The 23,841-nt window shown below is 38.1% G+C and overlaps 1 protein-coding gene across 3 annotated transcripts in view; it reads right to left on the reverse strand.

The window, feature by feature from the left end:
* LOC107653658 (cAMP-specific 3',5'-cyclic phosphodiesterase 4D-like) overlaps positions 1–23,841 on the reverse strand; it is a 171,804-nt gene that overhangs the window by 114,576 nt on the left and 33,387 nt on the right. The window contains exon 1 of one of the 3 annotated variants that reach the window (XM_016440804.1): positions 5,046–5,152. The exons of the other annotated variants lie outside the window; for them this stretch is intronic. Coding sequence (XP_016296290.1) covers positions 5,046–5,101 — 56 coding nt within the window. The 5' untranslated portion in view covers positions 5,102–5,152. Of the gene's footprint in view, positions 1–5,045; positions 5,153–23,841 lie in introns of those variants that run through there. 3 annotated transcript variants of the gene reach the window in all.

Genomic DNA, 23,841 nt, shown 5'->3' on the forward strand with positions numbered 1-23,841 from the left:
AGCACCCCCAACCGAAAACATCTTCCCGCGCCCCTGATGGGTGCCGTCAGAAAGATAACAAATATGTGGCTGGATTTTGATGTGAGAGGACAACAGGGTAAAGACATCACTGAAGGAAGCGTTATAATGGATTATGGACTCGTATTGTGGCCAGAAGCGACAGTTTAAAGTTAAAATGCATTAATGATGAACTTGTTTCTTACACAGATGCCGCTTTTTAAGTCCACAATAATTGATGGACTGGAGTGGTGTGGATTATTGTGATGGTTTTATCAGCTGTTTGGACTCTCATTCTGACGGCACCCATTCACTGCACAGGATCTATTGGTGAGCAAGTGATGTAATGCTAGACCTCTTCAAATTTTTTCCAATGAAAAAAACAAAATCAGAAGAACTGAGGCTGAATAAATGCTTAGCAAAGTTTCCTTTAACGAGGGTTTTCCATGACGTACTGTTGAATGTACTGTATATATGTGGAAGAGAGGCAAAGAAAATACCACAACAATCTCCTATTGCACTGCATTCTTGTCGGTTTGCAGATTGCATTATTTGCATTTAACACCACCTCATTGACTTGAGCGGGTGAGATACGGAAAGCCTCTCCATGTAGCACATCTGTGAACGAAACAAAGCAGTCTCTTATGCAATTAAAGCTGAGGACAGAAATTATGCCAAACGGCTTGCGCAAGACATCAACTGAGAATTAACACGTTTGAAACAAAAGCAAGCTGAATGCATATGAATTAGAAAGGCTTGAACTGAAGCTGCTGTTGGTCTCTTAGGTAATAAAGGCATGTTTTTTCACAAATGGATGGTGATTAATACAAGAACAGCAGGTCCCATGACACCACAACAACAGAAACAAACCCTCACAGCACAGTACGATCTCTTCCTGCTCTCTGAGATGCAGGTACATTGGTGCTGATTTAACAAGGCGTGCAGTTGAATCAACTACACAACTCAGATGACCAAATTAAGGTTAAACGTTTGATCGAACACGGTGAAAGAGAAATAAAAGTTAATGCAACAAAGAGACTAATAGGATCAAAAAGGTGTGACAAAAAGCCCCAAGGCTAACACCTGTTCACACCAAGGATGATAACTATATTGATAACAATAAAGATACAGTTCTAAAAATTGTTTTCAGTATTAAAGAATAGCCACACCACAGCTATAACGATAAAGGCACAGAGAAATTATATTGTTGGAATCACTTTCGGAATGATTTTTTCAAGCTGATGATCAATAAAAACAGTGACGCCAATCAGAATCAATCCTGCTATAATGAGCTCGAGAATTTAAAGCGGCAGATGACTATGCGCTTAGAATAAACAGACGATATCATCCGCTGGTGTGGACGCTAATAAAGTTATCTTTATAGATATCTTTATTAGGGCTGCCCTCGACTAAAGATTTTTCTGGTCGACTAATAGTCGTTAATTTTAAGCATTAGTCGACTAATCGCACGTTTATTAATAAACCATTTAAATCATTATAATGAGCCTTTAATTACCAACATAGCATATAAGCGCTCAAGCACACGCAAAAAAAAGCTTGCCACAGTGCACCGGAGGACATAATAATTTTAAATCTGTCAGGGAAAAACAGCAAGGAGACTGCATTAACATTTTAACAATTCAATGATAAACTAGTGCTTTCTTTGTTTTCGGCTTAAGAGATGAAGTCGGCGACACTGACTCATCATCTGCGCAGTAGTGGATGCGCCTGTATGCATGTTTTTTACGGATTACATAATCTGAGAATATTTGTTTTCCATCTGAATTGGTTCATTTGAAAGTAGACATTTTGCTCTCTATAGATATGTTTTTCATATCTGTAAGGCAAGTATACACGGAGTTTCGAAGTTTCGCACTCAAGTTCACACAGAGACCAAGACGCAAGAAAGCGCATCCTGTTTGCTTTCATTATTTTACAAAAGCGCAATGTTTTTGTTGTTATTGTAAGTGCACACAAATAAACGTAGAGTCTTTACTGATTCGAAAGATGTATTACTTTTATTTGTATGAGCAAAAATGAGGGAGTATTTTAAGAGCAAGTGAGCGGAACCGGCGCCTCCATCTGTCCTGCAGTGAGTGCTACTATTCAGCTTACACACTCCGCAAACACTTCAATAGCACACATTTCTCTAGGTTAACATTAGATTGAGCCGCCATGTAAAGTTGCTAATACTTCATATTTCAGACGATAAGCCATATTTGAGGTCGATGAATGATGAATGAAAAGCGTTTTATGTCCTGCCCGATGTACTGTTTTACCACAAAGACCAGCCGTTAACGATCTGTCCATCACAGACTGTGTGACTTCGCCACTTCTTGTGGATTTTTTTTTCTGCGACTAAAGGCGGGCGTACACAGTGCGATTCTGAAGGTCGGAACGTTGTGAGCTCTGGCACATGTCACGATCGAGTTTATCCGAAAATCGTACGGAGGCAGTCACACACAACACGAATTTACTACAATTTTACAAACTCTGACGTAAGCATTACGTTTCGTGCCATTCACAAAAATATGGATTCTGAGGACGAAATAGTTTTCTTTGTGGCAGGCGGCTTGTGACGGCCAAAAAAAAAAAAAACGAAGACAAAGGACATGGCAAAAAGAATGGCTGAAAAGCAGAGAAAAGCATGGACTTTCTGTTCTTCATAACGAACTCGAGGGAGTAGGCCATTTCTGAATTTCTGCTCGTTTTGCCGGAAATACAACAGGCATATTCATTCATAAAGCTGAACGGCAAATTTGGCACATTCGGAATAACAAATAAAAAAATAGAACTGTATAATTAAACTAAAATTATTATAGACTATAGGGTTTTTGTCATCTTCTGATTGGTCAACTTCAGATGGATCACCAAATGGTCTCGTTCAACCGCACATACGCCACGAATTTAAACCGACAGCATCCGATTTTTTTTGACATGTTTGAAAATTATCGGGAGGACGGGAGGTGCTCGTAACGTCTCGGATCGGCCCGTAATTCTTCTCACACGGTACGAGCCGCGACCATGCGAGCATCTGCGATTTTCTCCATTGTTGGAATCACTTTCGGAATGATTTTTTCAAGCTGATGATCAATAAAAACAGTGATGCCAATCAGAATCAATCCTGCTATAATGAGCTCGAGAATTTAAAGCGGCAGATGACTATGCGCTTAGAATAAACAGACGATATCATCCGCTGGTGTGGACGCTAATAAAGTTATCTTTATAGATATCTTTATTAGGGCTGCCCTCGACTAAAGATTTTTCTGGTCGACTAATAGTCGTTAATTTTAAGCATTAGTCGACTAATCGCACGTTTATTAATAAACCATTTAAATCATTATAATGAGCCTTTAATTACCTACATAGCATATAAGCGCTCAAGCACACGCAAAAAAAAGCTTGCCACAGTGCACCGGAGGACATAATAATTTTAAATCTGTCAGGGAAAAACAGCAAGGAGACTGCATTAACATTTTAACAATTCAATGATAAACTAGTGCTTTCTTTGTTTTCGGCTTAAGAGATGAAGTCGGCGACACTGACTCATCATCTGCGCAGTAGTGGATGCGCCTGTATGCATGTTTTTTACGGATTACATAATCTGAGAATATTTGTTTTCCATCTGAATTGGTTCATTTGAAAGTAGACATTTTGCTCTCTATAGATATGTTTTTCATATCTGTAAGGCAAGTATACACGGAGTTTCGAAGTTTCGCACTCAAGTTCACACAGAGACCAAGACGCAAGAAAGCGCATCCTGTTTGCTTTCATTATTTTACAAAAGCGCAATGTTTTTGTTGTTATTGTAAGTGCACACAAATAAACGTAGAGTCTTTACTGATTCGAAAGATGTATTACTTTTATTTGTATGAGCAAAAATGAGGGAGTATTTTAAGAGCAAGTGAGCGGAACCGGCGCCTCCATCTGTCCTGCAGTGAGTGCTACTATTCAGCTTACACACTCCGCAAACACTTCAATAGCACACATTTCTCTAGGTTAACATTAGATTGAGCCGCCATGTAAAGTTGCTAATACTTCATATTTCAGACGATAAGCCATATTTGAGGTCGATGAATGATGAATGAAAAGCGTTTTATGTCCTGCCCGATGTACTGTTTTACCACAAAGACCAGCCGTTAACGATCTGTCCATCACAGACTGTGTGACTTCGCCACTTCTTGTGGATTTTTTTTTCTGCGACTAAAGGCGGGCGTACACAGTGCGATTCTGAAGGTCGGAACGTTGTGAGCTCTGGCACATGTCACGATTGAGTTTATCCGAAAATCGTACGGAGGCAGTCGCACACGACACAAATTTACTACGATTTTACAAACTCTGACGTAATCGTTTTGCCGGAAATACAACAGGCATATTCATTCATAAAGCTGAACGGCAAATTTGGCACATTCGGAATAACAAATAAAAAATAGAACTGTATAATTAAACTAAAATTATTATAGACTATATGGTTTTTGTCATCTTCTGACTGGTCAACTTCAGATGCATTGCCAAATCGTCTCGTTCATCCGCACATACGCCACGAATTTAAACAGCATCCGATTTTTTTTTGACATGTTTGAAAATTATCGGGAGAACAGGAGGTGCTCGTAACGTCTCGGATCGGCCCGTAATTCTTCGCGCACGGTACGAGCCGCGACCATGCGAGCATCTGCGATTTTCTCCAGAGAGAAAAAAATCGCCTGCCAGCTCGTACAACAGCAAAAATCGCACCGTGTACGCCCGCCTTAAGCGACTAATACAATTTTGGTCGACCAAGCCTCTTTTCGTCAACTAACGGTTAGTCGACTATTAGAGAGCAGCCCTAATCTTTATAGTTATCGTTCTTGGTGTGAACAGGCCTGAACAATCTTCTAGTATGAGATTAAGGGTGGCTACAACTACCTCACCATATGATACACAACGCAACACATTCACTGATGCAGTGATTCAATGCATTGTAAATAATGACATTATAATTGGATGATGATTGAATCAAGAAACATGTGAGAGAGATTCAGACTGTCAGAGAGAGAATGGTCCCTTACCAGGTGTGCGCCACAGTGAAGCGCCGCTGCTTGTGGATGTTGTTATTAAGCAGCATGCGACGGAGCAGCCTGGGAGAGTTGCGCGGGGACAGGGTGGTCGGAGACAACCTGGGGGACAATGAGGACGGGGATCTCCGGCTCTTGGGGTGGCTGGGACGCTCCTGCTGCAGCAGGTTCTCTCTCAGGATTCGCACCAGGTCCTCGTTCAAACCCACATGGTCCCCGTGGTGGAGCTGCTTCGGCGGGACCGCCAACGTGTCCTGGCTGCCTCCCGGCTGAGCCATTTCCTGGGAGAGTGAAGTGTCACTTTCTTGCTGTTCGTATCCGTTAAAAAGAAAGTTGAAAAACTCGGAAGTTGACAACAGGACACGAGCGTCTCTAAGTCATTCCTCCATTGAAGTCAAGGCGTTCGTTCCTATGGCAAAATCCAGCCAGCACTCCGGCGCGGTTAGAGAGACTGCGCATTCTTCGTACATTTGCAGGGGGTGAGAGCGCATGAGCGAGAGAGGAAGAGAGAGAGGGAGTGTGCTGTGTGCACATGGAAAGGAGGAGATTCACCCGTCTGTGTACCAGCACACAACACTGAGAACACATTACGCTGGTTATTGAATAAACCAGCCTCTCCCAGCAGCAGGCGAGGGTCGGCCATTGTAAATACATCAGAGAAGGTGTACCACAGACAGGGCAGCAGGGGCAATTTCATCTGCACTTCTCATTTATCCGTCCCTCCTGCTGTCTGCGGGCTAGCAAATGAATAGAATAATGTGCAGAGTCTTTGTGATGGATGCTTTGTGTAATCATGTGCACCTCAAAGTGAAAGGCATCACAGATAATTGCATGTGCATCAGTGTTATCATGATGTATATAAATGAAAGAATGAAGACCGACAATAAGATCCAATTGATTGGCATCATCAGTTTAAATTTAAAAGATATATATATTTATATATATACAGGGCTCGAAATTAACTTTTTTACTTGGTAGCACTGGTGCTCCCAACTTCGCGTTTCAGAGCACGCGTGCGCATGGTTGCCAGATTGCTTCAAATAAGCAAAACACACCAGGCAGAAAATGTATGAATTTAACAGCAAAGCTCTGATTCGGGGATTAGAACTCTTGATATCTGGCAACCGCACTCATGAAAGTTCGCGTAGTAGAGGTGTGTAGAGCAGTCTGCAATAACATTTTGTCTCCTTTTTTGACGAAAATAAAAAGAGGCTTTTGGTAAAGTTTTTATCTTTTTGAATACATTTTAGTCTCGTCTTATTTTGTCAACGAAATTGCATGTTGATATAGTCCAGGGGTGGCGAACTCCGGTCCTGGAGAGCCGCAGCCCTGCAGAGTTCAGCTCCAACCCTAATTAAAACTGACCTGCCTGTAGCTTCCTAGTAACCCTTCAGACCTTGATTAGCTTGTTCAGGTGTGTTTGATTGGGGTTGAAGCAAAACTCTGCAGGGCTGCGGCTCTCCAGGACCGACGTTCGCCACCCCTGATATAGTCTTAGTTATCGTTTATTGTCGTCTTCGTCTCGTCTTAGTCATGGGAAAAAAGCTTGTCAACGAACATTTTTCATCATAGTCTTCGTTAACAAAATTAACACTATTGTGAAGACAGCAGAGAAGCACTCTCGCTCAGCACAGTGGAGTGCATCGTTTTGTTAACTTTGAGTTTTATTATTTTGAGTCGTTTGGGACGCGGTAACACATGGCCCTCTCACAATATAATGCTTTACAGATCTATCGCTTTTGCCGCTCAGAAATGTTTAAACTTAAAAAGTTTAAACTGTTTTAACTTTGCATGGCTTTCTATACATCTCTTGTGTGAGACGCGAGTGCAGCAGTCATACCTGTCCGTCTAAAAAATGCGCTGAATATGCGTTCTGTGTGAATGGCTTGGTTTCGGTTTTAACATAATCAAGATCTTCTCCGCATTGAGCTACTATATTTCTCTAATATTTTGAACGAATAATGCAGCAGCGGCGCGTCTCGTGGGCTAGACTAACAAAACATTCAAATGCAACGTCTCTTACATCATTATCACCGCATCTCGTGCGCATATCAGCATGTGTTCGCGTTTGTGTGTGCTGTCTGCGTCACTCATAGCACGTGCCTATATCGTGCACCATATCTAACATTTTTTTAATCGATATCGAAGAAGGTGTACAGTCGATAAATATCGATACCGTTTTATTGCCCAGGCCTAGGCAAGACCGCACACTTCAAGTAACATCAAACAAAGCGCGCGTCTCTCACAGGTCTCGCATCCGGTGCAATGAAGCCCGCGAATGTCCTTGTAATTCACTTCAACCTTTCCGAACTTTATGAAAGGGTGGAGTGATGTGTGTGTGTGAGGAAGTGGAAGCAAGCAGAATACGGGTGTTTCTTAAGCAAACTCAGCGTCATCATCTGGTTAAAAGCTAAGCTCACAATCGTTGGAGAGAATCGCGATGCATCGATGGATCTATTTTTTCTCCCACCCCGAGTCTCCAGCAACATGTTTTTGTTGTTGCTCTTTTTCTGCAGCAACTCAGAGCACTTTTCATACTCTTTATCCTGGCTGAGGCACTTTTGTTTCAAGCTATAAGAACTATCGTGCACCATATCTAACATTTTTTTAATCGATATCGAAGAAGGTGTACAGTCGATAAATATCGATACCGTTTTATTGCCCAGGCCTAGGCAAGACCGCACACTTCAAGTAACATCAAACAAAGCGCGCGTCTCTCACAGGTCTCGCATCCGGTGCAATGAAGCCCGCGAATGTCCTTGTAATTCACTTCAACCTTTCCGAACTTTAAGAAAGATTATTTTATGGAAGGTTCGAGTGGTGTAGGTGTGTGAGGAATTGGAAGCATTAACTACACAGAGCCGTTGTTCACCGTTGAACCACGTTCATATTCGCGCGATTTTTTGCGCAGCTCGTCAGTGAACAACGGCTCTGTGTAGTTAATGCTGCTCAATGTGAAAGCACGCACGTGATGGAGATTTACCGCTGATTACAGAACCGGCTTTACTGACAAGATGCGCGTTAAATATCGCATGCGATTTATCGTGCAGCCCTAATTGGAAGCAAGCAGAAATTCTCAGAATCGATCCAGAATCGTTGGAGAGAGAATCGCGATATGCCAATACATAAAAAAACAATGTATAGTACAAAATACATAAATCCACCAAAGCAATGAATTTGACTGAAGTCTTCAGACAGGTGTTTGTTAATGAATCAGGCCAGCAGAGTTTAGAGAGTCTGTGTTAAGCTGGTGAAGATCACACTAGAGGTCAAATATGATTAATCAAGTGAAAGAGGCGCAGCACAAGTTCCAGGTCTGTATGAATGAGATTATCTCATTACACGCTGCATGTCTGATATCAAGGTCTCTCTGTAGCAGAGCATGACAGAGGTCAACATCAAGTGGATCAAATGGCCTTCGTTCATGCCAGTGGACACAGCTGTGTGTAGACAACACTAGATAGGTTTAACTAGTCTGGAAAGTCATGAACTCGGTTCTTAAAGGGATAGCTCAAACAAAAATAAATAAAAACTCCAGAAATGGGCAAAAAGCACCATAAAAGAAGACTATGCAATTCATTCACTATGTTCAAAGCCTTCTAACTTCAATAGTTTTATGTGATGAACAGACTGAAATGAAAGTCATTATTCAGTCGAATCTTACCCTATATACAGAGTGCTTTGATATTTTATAATTAGGCTGCATACTGTATGTAAAGGAGACATAAAATTGTTTAAAGGGGTCGTGAGGTTTAAAGGTCCACTTATAATGTTATCAAGATTTTTACATTAAAAAACATCACAATTTATAAGTAATAGGCTATTTTCTGTCCCGTTTATAACCCCCCACATCAGAACGCTCTGTTTGAATAGGCGTGGCAGATTGAAGACTCAGAAGTAAACGCACAGTACTATATAAATAACTATATACAAACAATCAAATACACATCAAGAGATCTGTCTGAAGAGACAAAGGAATAGTGACCACGTAATGAAAGCAGTTACTCACACTTGTGTTGCAACTTTACTGTCGGATCCAATATAGTTGGCACAGCATCGTCTTTCAGTTTCAATATTTCTGAAAATCCTGCATTGAATTGTGCCTTGTTTGTAAACGAATCCGTGGTAAAATTTTTTCTACAGCTTGGCACTGAACAGCGTCTTGTTGTCTTCGGAGCATCTTTATCATTTGGTTTCTGCGTAGACCTGCACATTCGCCTCTCGTAAACACTACATGTGCGAATCGGTGGGTGGGGCTAAACAGCCAGTGATGTCAATCTTCTTCTGCAGAGGCAGTGCTTATCCACACTATTACATCACAGAGTAGAACATTCCAAAAGCTGTCGTTTCGGCAGACTGACTTCAATATAATCAGTTTTTAGACTAACAAGAAAGTTTTGAGTTCTGAAACTTACAGGATGTTTTTATAGTACAATGACCTCTTATATGTCAAAAGATTAAGGGAATTTTGGTTTCAGTTCATGACCCGTTTAAATTCAACCCAAATTACCAAAAAAGACACTATGCATACAAAAAATGTCAACCCTAAAATATTATATATTATAGGCTTACTAATTAACACAATGATAAATAAGAAGTAGAACACTGAATAGTAATTTTTATTTTTTTTTTAAAGCTGAGTGAAGGAGAATGAGCTGCAAACTCCCACTGATGTGACAGATTGTAGGAGAGAAAATATTTACAAAATGCAACTGTGCACATTCTGGAGAGTTTTACTGAAACCTGATGAATCTCTTTCATAAACACTGTCCTGCTACTTCTGCATAATCACCACAAAGATCAAAGTAACCCGAACACACTGCATTTGCTCAGGGAAAACAAACAAGGGAGTTTATTATAAACTGATTTGCATTGCCAGAGAACTGTGCTGAATCTAGAGCGACTTTCGAATTGCCTAGAAATTCCATGCTAATGATTGAGTTAATGAGCTCATTTCAGATGCAGCATAGAGATGAATCACGACACGACGAGTCTGTGAAAGATCCCAGGCAGGCTGTAATTAAGAAAGACAAATGAATCTAATGAAGTCCAAAAACGTTACTTCAAATGCTACTTCACACAGACACGTCCAATTTTTTATCTATCTAAATTTGATTAAAAACAACATTACATATATATATTTTTTCAGTGTGTTTCATATATGTTTCATTGTGACAGAATCATGTCTGAGCTGCGTTTTAAAACGAACACGCACTCGTGTAAATGCCTAACAGATGTGTAAACTGAAGACTATTTGAGCTTTATTAAAACTATTTGCACTGATTTATTGTGTTGGTTACACTTTGTTCCTTTGTGCAGTGGCTCAGGGGATGAGTCTTTGAGATTGTATAAACATCAAGCTGAAAAATAAAACCAAAGTTTTTTTTTTTTAGATAATGTAATCTTGTTAAAATTTATTTCATAAAATTGGTATCGAAAAAAGTATCGTTCAGGAACCGGTATCGAAGTCAAGGTATCGGTATCAGTATCGATATCGAACATTTTTGAACGATACCCAGCCCTATTAAGGACAGACACTCATTTGTGTGTGTCAATCACACAGCTAATTATGCTGGTGATTAAGGCAGCACAATATCAAGTGGCACATCGCAGCCTCGGTGACGCCATCTCAAGTTCATTAAGTTCAGCATGGCTGCATGCCATCATGTACATAAGCAGAGGATAAATTTCCAAAACGCCAGCTTGCATCACCCAGTTGTGGCAGTGTGCTGACGCCTACATCATTACTATAGCAACCAATGCATCCCAGAAGACAACTATATCATCTGCTCGCACAGCGACTTGATCGGATCGCATGTGAGTGACAGTTGCTGTGCATTCAGGAATTGAAACCAATGGACAGAATGGAATAATCCACCACTTCAAGACAAGAAGACAAAAGCCTTCAGGATGAGGTCTTTGCTGCCATCTTGTGTTAACAGCTGACACTGACTCCACAGACAAATCCTAAACTTATATATAAATCCTTTTGCTTTTGTGTATTGCATACAAATATTCTTAAAAACACCATAAAGATAAAAATTAAACATGTATATGGTGTTTGCTGTAACAAAACACAGGAAAGCAAAAATATCTGCCTGCAGTTCCCTTCGTGACCAACAGAGAACAGACTAGCATCACAAATCAAGATTTGTCCTCCAATTCGATTGCTTTATGAAAAGGTTACACATACCTGATGCAATTCTGGCCCAGACAGCATAACCCGTGCATGTGACAGCATGAAAAATATCTAGCCTGTGCTTTATTTTTACAGCACAAGCTGCACTGCAAAAGCATCACTTTTTACTACAGTATTTTAATTTCTTAGATTTTAACACACTCCCCTTAAAGATTTCAATTTACATATTATTCAGATAAAATTGATTTATTTTAGTTTTTACTAGATGCTTCTGCATGCAAAACAGACAGTGTTGCTATGCAGTTGCTAGGGTGTTTTATCAAGAAGTCAACAAGGCTCTTGCTGAAGTCCTCATTTGTAAGTCACTTTGGTTAAAAGCATCTGCTAAATGAATAAATGTGAATGCAAATGTAAGTCTCAATCATATTCTGGTCTGAGTCTGTAGATTGTTTTATCCACCGTCGGTTCCCATCATGCATAAAAGTACCAGGACAGCTTTTGTAGGGGTTTGTTCAATTCACTGAAGTATGAGCAATAGTGATGTGCAAAAATTCAGATTTTGTTCATAGACGAGGGGTGACGACTGCTCTTAATGCGCTTGCATTAATATCTATTGTATTTCTCGAATACGGAAAAATACATTTTAATGAACGTACGCAAAAGTAAATCAATAAAGCTGCCGTTAGTGAATGTGGCTGCAGTCTGTTTCTGTAAAGTGCTATTGATGTGCATGACTCACGTCCCAGATTCTTGAAATTGCTGTGCCCGTGGAAGCACTGGCTCTTTTATTTGAGAGCGGACTGATTGAATCTCACAAGCCATAAAAGCGTCGCCAGATTATTCATAATTACTAGGGACAAAACTGGAAGAATCTTTTGTAGTCGCCATCAACACAACGGCACATGCACTGCGAGCGTGTCTGGGTACGGATGCATCAACGCATTTGCATTTAAAACAAATCACACTGACTGAAAAGGAGGGCCCGTGGCGGTACTTTAAATGCCTTTTTAAGCGACGCTATAAATTAAAGCCGAATATCAGCACTGAATGCAGTTTAACAAATATATAAATAAATACACAGGCATGAATTATTGATTTTAATTGAAATTCTATATTTATTCCTTAATTAATCTACAATTCTCTCTTATCCAGTCTTTTGCGTCTCTAACCAGTTTCTTGTTCTCATCGTGGTTATTTTGTTTTCTTGCTTTGACTCAGCAGAGGACAAATTAGTCACCGGTCAAAAGTTTCACACTGTTTAAATGTTTGAGGTCAGTATGTTTTTGTTTTTTTTTAGAAAGAAAGAAGTTGTTTAGTCCATACATTAATTTGATCAAAAATACAGTAATATTGTGAAAGATTTTACAATTGAAAATAGCTTTTTTTCTATTAGAATACATTTCTAACACAACATTTTTGAATGGTAGTGTATGTTCACCATATAAGCAATACTAATGTCCTCCATGGCCATTTTTTCTTTATTCAATAACCATTTTGACATAGAAGGTGGCACCAAAAATCTATTCTAACCTGCATTTGCCCAAGAAAAGAGAGAACATGAAGTTATGTGAGGAACATGAAAGCAGCACATTAAATATTTAACTGCAGAATGCAATTTCCAATTACAATCAAGTTTCCAAGCCATGTAATAAGCCTGTTTATTTTGCTATTCAAACCAGTATGCACATTTGAAAAAATATGTTGTAATTTATTAAAAGCATTTAGCATTTTAGGTGCTATCCATGATCCATTATTGGTTAACAACTCACCCAACTTACCCTTAAAACACCCTTTAACTTAACCCTACTGGTGGTGTGAATAATAGCACTTAATGTCATGTTATCGACAGCAGACTTTAACTGCATGAAAAAGGAGTGATTTTAGCCTTTTTTAACAATACGATCCTTGTCAAAACCACCGTGCCTAATTATACTCTATACTAAAGGCTCACCATAGGGTGAAACCAGTGAATGAACATTCTGATCGCAACCAGTCGTGAGAGACTGCAGCGGCCTTATTAACACCCGTGTCCTATCCAGAGTGAGAACGTCTACCTTTCCTGAGCACGGGTCTGTCTGATGGGAACAGTCACCAAGGATACATCGGCAGGTCTTTCCTTCAGCCTCATTAAGAGTTTGCATGTGCTCAGTGAAGGAAATGCGCAGTTCTCCGCTTCCATTTTGAGGCGCGTTTACACTATTGCGATTTTAGCAATGTCAGCTATGATGGAAACACGGGGCTCATTAAACACTTCAGAAGTTACAGTCGACACTTTAGCTGCTTTCATCATCACAACGTTCCTGACCTTTGACAACGTGTAGGTCGTGGCCATGCCGTTAATTCTGTGAAAAATGTAGATGTTTTTTTTTTTCATGTGCATGAATAAATGAGCTTCAAAAACCACAGGCAAGAACATGAGGCAGTGCAGTTTACTCATGCAACCACAGCAGAAATGCACATCAGGCTTAATTAGAGGAATAGTCCACCCAAAAATGAAAATTTGCTGAAAATTTACCCTCAGGCCATCCAAGATGCAGCATAATCCGGTCTGAAACGTTTAAGATGCAGTGAATGGGTGCCGTCAGAATGAGAGTCCAAACAGTTGATACAAACATCACAATAATCCACAAGTAATCCACACCACTCCAGTCCATCAGTAAATATCCTGTGAAGCCAAAAGCTGCGTGTTTGGAAGAAACAAATCCATCACTAAGTCACTTTAAATTTAAACCATCACTTCTGGCTAAAATACAAGTCCAAACCCATAATAATACTTCCTCCAGTGAAAAGTCTGTCTCCTGTTGTACTCTCATATCAAAATCCATCCACATATTTGTTTACAGCTGTTTTGGATTGTTTTCAAACAGTGTTTGATCTGTGCATATTTCTCTCCTGATTCAGACAAGAGGACTTTTTCACTGCAGAAAGCAATATTATAGATAGAGGCCTCGTATTTTTTGCCGGAAGCAATGGTTTGAAGTTAAAACATCTTAATTATGGATTTGCTGATAACAAACACACAAATTTTTGCTTCACAAGATGTTAAATGATGGACTGGAGTGGTGTGGATTATTGTGAGGTTTTTATCTGCTGTTTGGACTCTCTTTCTGTCGGCACCCATTCACTGCAGAGGATCCATTGGTGAGCAAACTCATCTACATCTTGGATAGCGTGAGGATGAGTACATTTTCATCAATTTTTCATTTTTGGGTGAAATGTTCCTTTAACTGAAAGAACACTAGAATCTACACTAGATGAAATCCAACATCTATAATGATCAGTGTGAGTAAGTTCAGAATGGCATACTATTTTTCAGAACACATAGTATGCAGTATGTATACTGTGTACAGTATGCATACAATACTGTGGTGATCTAGTGCATTTATGTTACCAAAATATACAACCACATGAAATCATATGGATCACTCTTGCCCATAATGCAATGCATTTGAATTTATCTTCAAATAATCATTTACAGTTGGACAAATAAATGCAACAGATATTAACTTTTATATTTAACATAACATTACATTTTTACACAAAACTGGATTAAAAATACAACATTATTTGAGTATTAGGAATCAAGTGAATGCCACTTGCCAAATTAAACATGCATCATGAGGTCAAGTTATAGTGTAGCATACTGTAGTTCTGTTTGAAACTTTCATCATTGCATAAAATAGTGCACAGTATACAGTGTATACAGTATACTATTATTCTATTCTGAACATGCACACATCAACAGGACTAGAAATGTAGGGCACATATCAACCTCATGGATATTGCATGAAATGTAAATGAGACATACCTCCGGAAAGTGTGTCGTGATGGCATGAACATGCCTGCTTCATGCTTGACGTTTTCATGTAAAAGCATAAAAACATGAGCTAAAGCTCTAGAAATGAATCCCCTGCTCTGCTGGATGGCAACATTCGGCTCTGAGAGGCAAAAACGTCATTATTGCACATCAGCATAATACCATTCAGTTAGTATCAGGGGCACCTCTATTTGCCTTGATCAAGAGTGGCAGTGAAATTCAAATGCGAGGCCTGAGGAATATACAGAAAACATTTAAAACCGAGCCAAAGAGCCACTCATTATAGGTGTCAGTTTGAATTTGCAGCCACATTCAGGCTGCTGTGGACTCCAGCCATCATGTTACGTACTCACAATCTGAACAGCAGTACACAGACATTGTCACAACTAGGAAACCAAAGCTATTTTCAGAAAGGTATAATATTAGGGATGTAACGATTCACTCAACTCACGATTCGATTCACAATTTTATTTTTTTTTTACAAAATGAGATTTAAGACAAATTATAAATTAAATGTGTCCTTTTATTATTGCTTAGACAAAATATTGTACGTTTTCATATGACCTCTTTAAAAAATGAAAGGTGTGTAGATGTAAGTAAAACAGTGACAAGATCGCGAATTCGAAAGTGAAAGCATCCGAAGCCCGCGGCTTAACACAGCAAAAGAGAAACTCCCATTCACAAAATTCAAATCACAAATAATACTACTGATGATAAAGAATGGGTTGAATGTTAACAACTTTCGTTTCCATATAACTATAAAATGATAAAAGTTCATCAGCATGCATTGAATAATCGCATGTTGTAGCGCAAAAAAAATTAAATAAATAAATATTGCGACCAAATCATGTGCTCGTGCGACCAGCTGAGAAAGTTAGTTGCAAAAGAGCGACCAGTGGGAAGAATGAGTCTGGAGCCCTGATATGCATTATACAGAGGCAAGAGGAAAATAAAAAATACCATCGAAAGACAGTAAGTTCCCCTCAGACATACATTCATATAAACTCCTACCCCTAACTGAATCGCGATTTGTTTAGCATCTCAACCGATTTGAATCGTCACATATTTAAATCGATTTTCAACCGGCTCGCGGTTAATCGTTACATCCCTATATAATATCATGCTACTTCTACTATTTTGCAGAAATGCATACAATATGCAAAAACCAAATACACTATATCCCACAATGAAATGCATTCGACTGGATTCAACTTGACATCCATTTCCAATATGATGGAGAAACTGGAAGCAAGAATAAAAATCAGAAAAGAGTAAAGCAGAGCAGAGTAAACCTACTCTGTATATACTGTATCATTAATCTATCTATCTGTGTGTGTGTGTGTGTGTGTGTGTGTGTGTGTGTGTGTGTTTACAGTACCTTTAAGGCTTCTATACAAATTTACTATACTATACACACTGTACCTTTAAGCCATCTATATGTGTATATCTATAATATATGTGCTGTACCTTTAAGGTTTCTATATGTAAATCTCTATATTCTACTATATATACTTTATCTGTAAGGCTGTTTACAGTATGATCAGAATATTAAAATGGATATCATTAGGAACATCATACATCTATTCTCTTTTACGAATCCAGAAATGTATGCCTGTGAAATGTATGTATGCTTCACTTTTCAGAAGAGCAAAAAATAAAGAATTTATCAATGTATTCTATCATTCTTCTGTTGCCACAGAGAATGATGGGAAATGTAGTTTATTCTTAAAAGCCTGCTGCTTAAAAAAATTGAGCAGTTCTTTCTGTGTAGCTTAATAGTTATTCATAATCAACAGCACACGAAACGCATAAAAACTACACCGCACAGTCAACATAGTTAATTACAACTTACATTGATCAATACTAATTTGCTTCCACCTGTGTGGACTGTGAAACTCTAAGAGTAAATCTACATAGTACATTAAACTCTTACTACCAAAAAGATTTTTTTACTTCTGTACATGTCCACTTCAAAGCCACAATGATAATCATTAATCACATTTTGTAAATCAAAACATAATATTCCGAAGTGAATATTAAGCACTGACATCTCTGGTGCACTTGCAAAGTGTGTCATATCATATAACATACGTCAGTCATTAAATCAGAAGACTCATTTCCTGAGAAGCACGTCACAATTAACAGCATCCTGTGAGAAACCTGAGAATGAAGCGCAGGTGTAAAGCTTCGGCACGGCACTGCGGGAGTGCACTGACTTGATTTCAGCTCATTTGCATTTCCCTGTCTGATTCCCCCGCTTTCCTATAGATCTTTGTGCTGGCTATGCAGTGCATCTCAAAGCTGCAACCATCAGCTGTTTAAACAATTCATTACTCTGTCCATTTCTTCCTTCAATAAATTGATTAATTGTATTCAATTTACATCTAGGCCAATGCTCTGCTTTAAACAAAGCTTATGAACAAATCAATAATGATCATTTTAATTGCTTTAAATCATTACATTTGATGCAAGCAACAAAAGCAGCATATAACCAAATTAATTTGTCAATATATGCATGTTAGGCCAGGCTTAAAACGCAATGCCACATTAAGGGTTCCCTAACCTAAAAATGACCAAAACCCCCTGATCAATTACGTTTGGGGTTGGTAGGGTTTTTAAATGTCATCTCTTATATTCATTAAAGCAGCATTTATTTGATTAAAAAAAACAAACAGTGAAAATGTAAATATTGTGAAATATATTTACAACTTAAAATAAGTTTTTTTATTTGAACATATTTTAAAATGCATTTTATTCCTGTGACGCAACACCATTATTAATGCGGCATCATTACTCCATTCATCAGTGTCACATGATCCTTCAGAAATTATTCTAATATGCTTATTTGCTGCTCAAGAAACATTTCTTATTATTATCAATGCTAAAAAAAGTTTTGCTGCTTCATATTTTTGTGGAAACGGTAATAGATTTTTTTAAGCATTCTTTGATGAACAAAAAGTTTAAAGAACAGTATTTATTTGAAATAGAAATCTTTTAAACATTATATATGTTTTTACCGTCACTATTTTCATTAGTAGTTGCAGCTCCAGCACATTTATCACAGTGAAGTCACTGCTGAGAAAGCCTTCAGAAAGTGAATGTTCAAAAGCATCAGGAAACACGAGGAAAGCAGGTCACGTCCACTTGAAATAAAGTGTGAAGCAGCACTTTTCCTGTCCTCCAGAATAAGACGTGCGGCAGAGGTCTGTGACACGCAGTCGTCAGGAGCCGTGGAGTTCTCCTGCAGATGGTTAGCGAATAATAATAAACACTTTAGCGCCTTCTATTCCTCCCTCGATTGCAAGTTTGACTAAGACTATGAGACATAAAGGCTCTCTGGTCTGTTACCAAGAGATGCGTTTCAGTCCGCAGTACAAGAGTCCCAATTCACACTTCTGTCATTTCACGCTTTAAAAGGGTCATATCATGAAAAACTGGATTTTTCTTGCTCTTTTGAAGAGTTTGGTGTACTATGTGGACATGTTCACAAATGCAAAGTATCCCAGTTCACTCAGAACATTTATTCAAACTACACCTAAAAATAAATGTTCTTTACTGGCATCTATGGTTCCATACAGACATTTTAACATCCATGGAATCTTTCCATTTCACTAAAGATCTTTATAGTGGAATTAGTTTTTTGTTTTTTTAGATTAGTAAAAATGTTCTTTATACTAAATAAAAATGGTTCTTTTAAGAATTGTTCACCGAATGGTTCTTTGGGAACCAAAATTGTTCTTCTATGGCAGTGGTCTTCACTATTTTTTTCATGGGAGCCGCACTGATAGGGCAAAGTCAATCGGAGAGCCACTTTTACCGCGAAGTAGGGCTGTGCGATATTGAAGAAAAATGCGATATTCGATATGCGATACGATATTGCTTAAAGTGTGTAAAATCAATTTCAATTATATTTTAAAATATTTAAAAATGAAAATTATATAACCAATTTGTTTCACATTCTTTCTTGGAAAAGAAAGAATCACTACAACTTCTGAAAGTGACCAGCAGTGTTTTAGCATTACATAAAAAGTAATGTCACAAATCAGAAAATGTAATTTTAACATCAGTGTGAACATACAAACAAAATAAATGAATGACACTAATTTTATATCATTGTAACTTTGCTTTCCATACACTTTATGTACTTCTTCATATACCACAGCAAAAACTACAGTCTGAGAAAGTTCAAACATGATTAAAGGCAAGTGTAGCCTATTATTAAAATGATTCAGATATCGCATGCCCTTGCGATATTTTGATAATTTCGATATATCGTGCAGCCCTACCGCGAAGTATCAAAAGTTACATCCAGTCATAAATAGCATGTCTTTTTATCAATCTGTCATATGCAATGCAATATAAAAGGGGCTATCATTCTTTATCATTTACCAGTCAAATTTGTAACTGAGACAAGATTATTTAAAAAAAAAAAGAAGGATTACCTTAATGCTGGAAAGACCTCAAGTTATTTTATTTTTTTATACTAGCCCATCATGTATCTAACCATCCAAGTGCACATTCGGCGTTAAGAGCTGTTAACATTAAAACTGGCAACTCCGATGGACGTAGGACTGAGCAAGTGTAAATATATTTTCTAGTCTATATTTCCATCTAGTAATGCCGATTAAAACTGGCTACTCCGCAGTGAGTCAGTGTCATGTATGTAGGCCAGAGCACGTGTAAATATCTTTTCTAGTCTATATTTCCATCTTGTAATGCCGCTGTTTTAGGTTTTTTTTTTTTTTAAATATATAAATTATTTGTAATAAAGCAGACACTGTCTGACCGTGTCTATACTGGACGCGGCAGTTGTCGTGCCCTGCCCTGCTGCGCTAAAAGTCTGTCTACACTTGACGCGACAAAGCGACAGTTGCAAATCATTTGAACGTAGTGTCAGTACAGTTCGTCAAAAATAGAACAAGGCATCAGTTTACTGATGGGGATTCACTGGGTTCTATTGTCTTTTGTCGGATCGCGCCATGGCGCCAAGCCGCATCCAGTGTAGACAACATCACTGGGTTCTATTGTCTTTTGTCGGATCGCGCCACTCACGTCCGGTGTAGACATGGAGTTTTTTTAATGGGTTATGTTATAGCCCTGCTTGTTTTTAATGTTTTTATGAAATATCTGTATTGACTGCATGACAATATCATCGTATTATTTACTGCCATGCGAGCCACAAAATAAAACTTGGCGAGCCGCGCAATGAGTAACACTGTTCTATGGCATTGCCGCCCCCCCCCAAAAAAAAAAAAACTTTTGGAAACTTTTAACATCAACACATCAACATCTATTCAACAACCTAGTCAATGACAGTCAAAGCCGGCAAAATATTAAATATCAAATTTTGCATTCTCCATTTTAATTTTTCTGGATTAAATTTAAATGGTTTAACTTTTAATAATCAAAAAATATGCCTATTCAACTTAATTCCTAAACATTTAACAATATAATTATTTATTATAATTAACAATAACAATGCCCTATATAAAATGTGTTTTATTTCTCAGAAATTCTGTGCTGTCTGTTTCAAATTTTATGGAAGCTGTGCTTTATGATTTAAAACAAAAATTATTACACAAAATGGTATAAATTAAATGAATGCATAAAACTTGAGCAATTTAAGTTATCTATTAGAATGTAACCAAAAGTAATAAAAGTGTGAATAATTCCTTTTATTTTTTAGCAAACAAAATGCTGCACAACTTCACCATCGAAAAATATTTCGATATGCCTTAAAAATTGTTTTAATAAACTATTATTGTTATTATTAATAATTATTATTATTACATTTCTGCCATGATTTCTTTAAGTTAAAGAAAGTATCTGATGACTGTTTTTTAAATGTAAATTAAAATTTAAAATGTGCAACAGACCTACTTAAAAGTGTGGAATATAGCAAAAAATTATAACAAACAACTGAGATCTTGACAGATTGTAAAACCCAAAGCAGAAACAGAGCTGAGGGTGATTAGTATGCCAACCGCTCAGCGTTTACCTTCATTTGAAAAGGCAACATGAGCCAGGTGATTGGCCCGGCTGAAATGAGGCTGGATTCAAACTAATCTATTTCCTGCCAACTTCAGTCCAGCTGAAGAGGACGAGGGGAGGGAATCGAGGCCTGTGTGTTGCTGACTGTGGCAGAAACGTCTCATTCTCTCACATCTTTTTCACAGCTGCAGTAGCTTAGCGTTCTCCCTGGTGTGAGATCTCATTTGTGTCCTGCAATCGCTTTCACGTGCTTCAAGACACCATCTGTGAATGAAATGTGCCTTACACCTGTAAAAGCACGTGCGAAAGGTCCTGCCGTTTGGAGCTGGAAGCGGTCGCTGGTTCTAACCTATCTAAACAGAGGCTGCAGAAGTCTGAGGCCTTGTCCCAAATGGCACACTTCATGTGCACTTTCGGTCTTGAGGCCTTACAATGACCGCTGCGTGCGCGTGTTCGTTAAGTCCACGAGACCGTAGGGTGTCCCATTCGTCATTTTAGTGTTCAGAAGGGTGCTCACGAGCCCGCAAGCCTGGGAGCTACACAGCCGACTTCTACCCGGCAGTCAAAGCAGCATTACGTCAAGAAAAGTGCGGACTCTGAGGAAGATCGTTAGGGTTTAGGGCGCCATTTGGGACAGGGCCTGAGACATCTGTATCAGACATTTTTGGACTCCTTTGCTGAGGAAGCTGAATCAGAGCGACTCTGCGTTCATACATGATTTATATGAAGCCCATTTGGCTCTAAACCACCTGTCCTAGAACTTCTCTGGAGCTTCTTGGAATTAAAATAACCACAATTATGAGAAATGACCCGCAGACTGCATTTCAAAAACTACTGAGCTGCCTACCAAGCATCTCCATGTCTGCAGAAAAGCAGTCTAGAAATGCTGCTTTCTACAACTAACCAAAAACATTCCAACAACATAAGCTTACATTGTAATTACATAATATTTATATGGAATAATATTTCTGAAGGTATTAGGCAAGTAGGTTGCCTTAACAAGTCAGAATAATCACTCTGTAAAAAAAAATCCTGAATTATAAATTAACCTCCTGGGGTCGAGGGTGCATTTGAATGATAACAGCGAAAAGAACTTAAAATGCTCCTTCATACGTGATCGTACATATAAGAGTAATACAGCATTTAAATCTGTAAAGAGTGTTAATTAATTAATTAATTAATTAATGTGGAATAATGCATTTAAATATAAAGTAATTCAAACAACTAGAATAATGAATTTTATGGAGAAAATCACTAAAATACCAAAACAAAAGTAAAAGTCAAAATTAAAATTAAAATTAAAAAATAAAATTTATATAAACTCAGCCTCACTAATGACCTCATGGTTGCTGGGTGATTTTTGATTTCCATTATTTATTATTTATGGATGTACTGATTTTTTTCAGGCATATGGATATATATATTAGGCCCGGGCGATAAAACGGTATCGATATTTATCGACGGTACACCTTCTTCGATAACGGTATAACAAATGTTCAATATAGTGCACGATATAGGCACGTGCTATGAGTGACGCAGACAGCACACACAAACACGAACACATGCTGAATTGAGTGCTGTGCCAGCCTGTGATGAGGAGATTGTGAATAAAAAAATTAATATTAGTCGAATTTAAAATAAACATTTGCATTTGAATGTTAGGAGTGTGTCAGGGAGCGTCATCAGTGGCGTGCAAGATTAGGTGATAATGATGTAAGTGACGTTGCATTTTAATGTTTTGTTAGTCTAGCCCACGAGACGCGCCGCTGCTGTGTTATGCATTCAAAATATTAGAGAAATATAGTAGCTCAATGCGTAGAAGATCTTGGTTAGGTGAAGACCAAAACCAAGCCATTCACACAGAATGCATATTCAGCGCATTTTTTAGACGGACAAATATGATTGCTGTACTCGCGTCTCACACAAGAGATGTAGCCACGCAAAGTTAAAACAGTTGAAACTTTTAGAAAACACGTCGTGAATTTGTGGAGGTTTATTCCTTTTCACTGCGTCTCTTATGTTTTTAAATGCAATCTGCGTGATGGGCAATTCGGCTTTGTATTAAGCAATGCATAAATAAATGATGCTGTTTTGTTCATAATTGTTTGTGCAATTTACGAAATTATATTTGATTTATATTAGTTCATTTAGACATAATGCACGGTTTTTTATAGACAGTTATTTCTTTGCATTGACAATTTAAATGTGCTGCATTATTTTGCTCATTGCGCCCTCCTGTGGCCTCGGGAGACAAGCCAAAAGTTGAGTTCATTTAGACGTAATGGACGTTTTTATATAGACAGTGATTTCCTTGCGTTGACAATTTAAAAGTGCTGCATTATTTTGTTCATTGCGCCCTCTTGTGGCCTCGGGGGACAAGCCAAAGTTTCCTTAAGACCTATTTAATCTGCATATAAAACATTAGAAATTAGGTATTTGTTTAATTTTTATTGTGTGTTTGACTGTTAAAACAAAAAATATTTGTTGTTTGTCTCCATAAACTGGGTTAATTTAAAAATACAGTGGTTAAATTAAAAAAAAAATTCTATTGCTCTTTGTTTTAAAAAAAGGTTATAAAAATATCAATAATTATCGATAACGAACGATATAAAACATTATATCGTTGATACATTTTTTTGCTATATCGCCCAGCCCTTACACGATTAAAATATTTTAATGCAGTTAACGCACTGGCCCCACCCCCAGACCTGTACATCATCTTATATTTCATATTAATTTCATATTAATTAATTTCATAACTAATTAATTAAGGGTAGTCCGGACTGCTGAGCGAATCATTGGTACAACCCTCCCTTCTCTCCAAGAACTGTACTCATCCAGAG

The sequence above is a fragment of the Sinocyclocheilus anshuiensis genome, unplaced genomic scaffold (genome assembly GCF_001515605.1).
Source record: "Sinocyclocheilus anshuiensis isolate Anshui unplaced genomic scaffold, SAMN03320099.WGS_v1.1 scaffold269, whole genome shotgun sequence".
Classification (NCBI taxonomy): Eukaryota; Metazoa; Chordata; class Actinopteri; order Cypriniformes; family Cyprinidae; genus Sinocyclocheilus; species Sinocyclocheilus anshuiensis.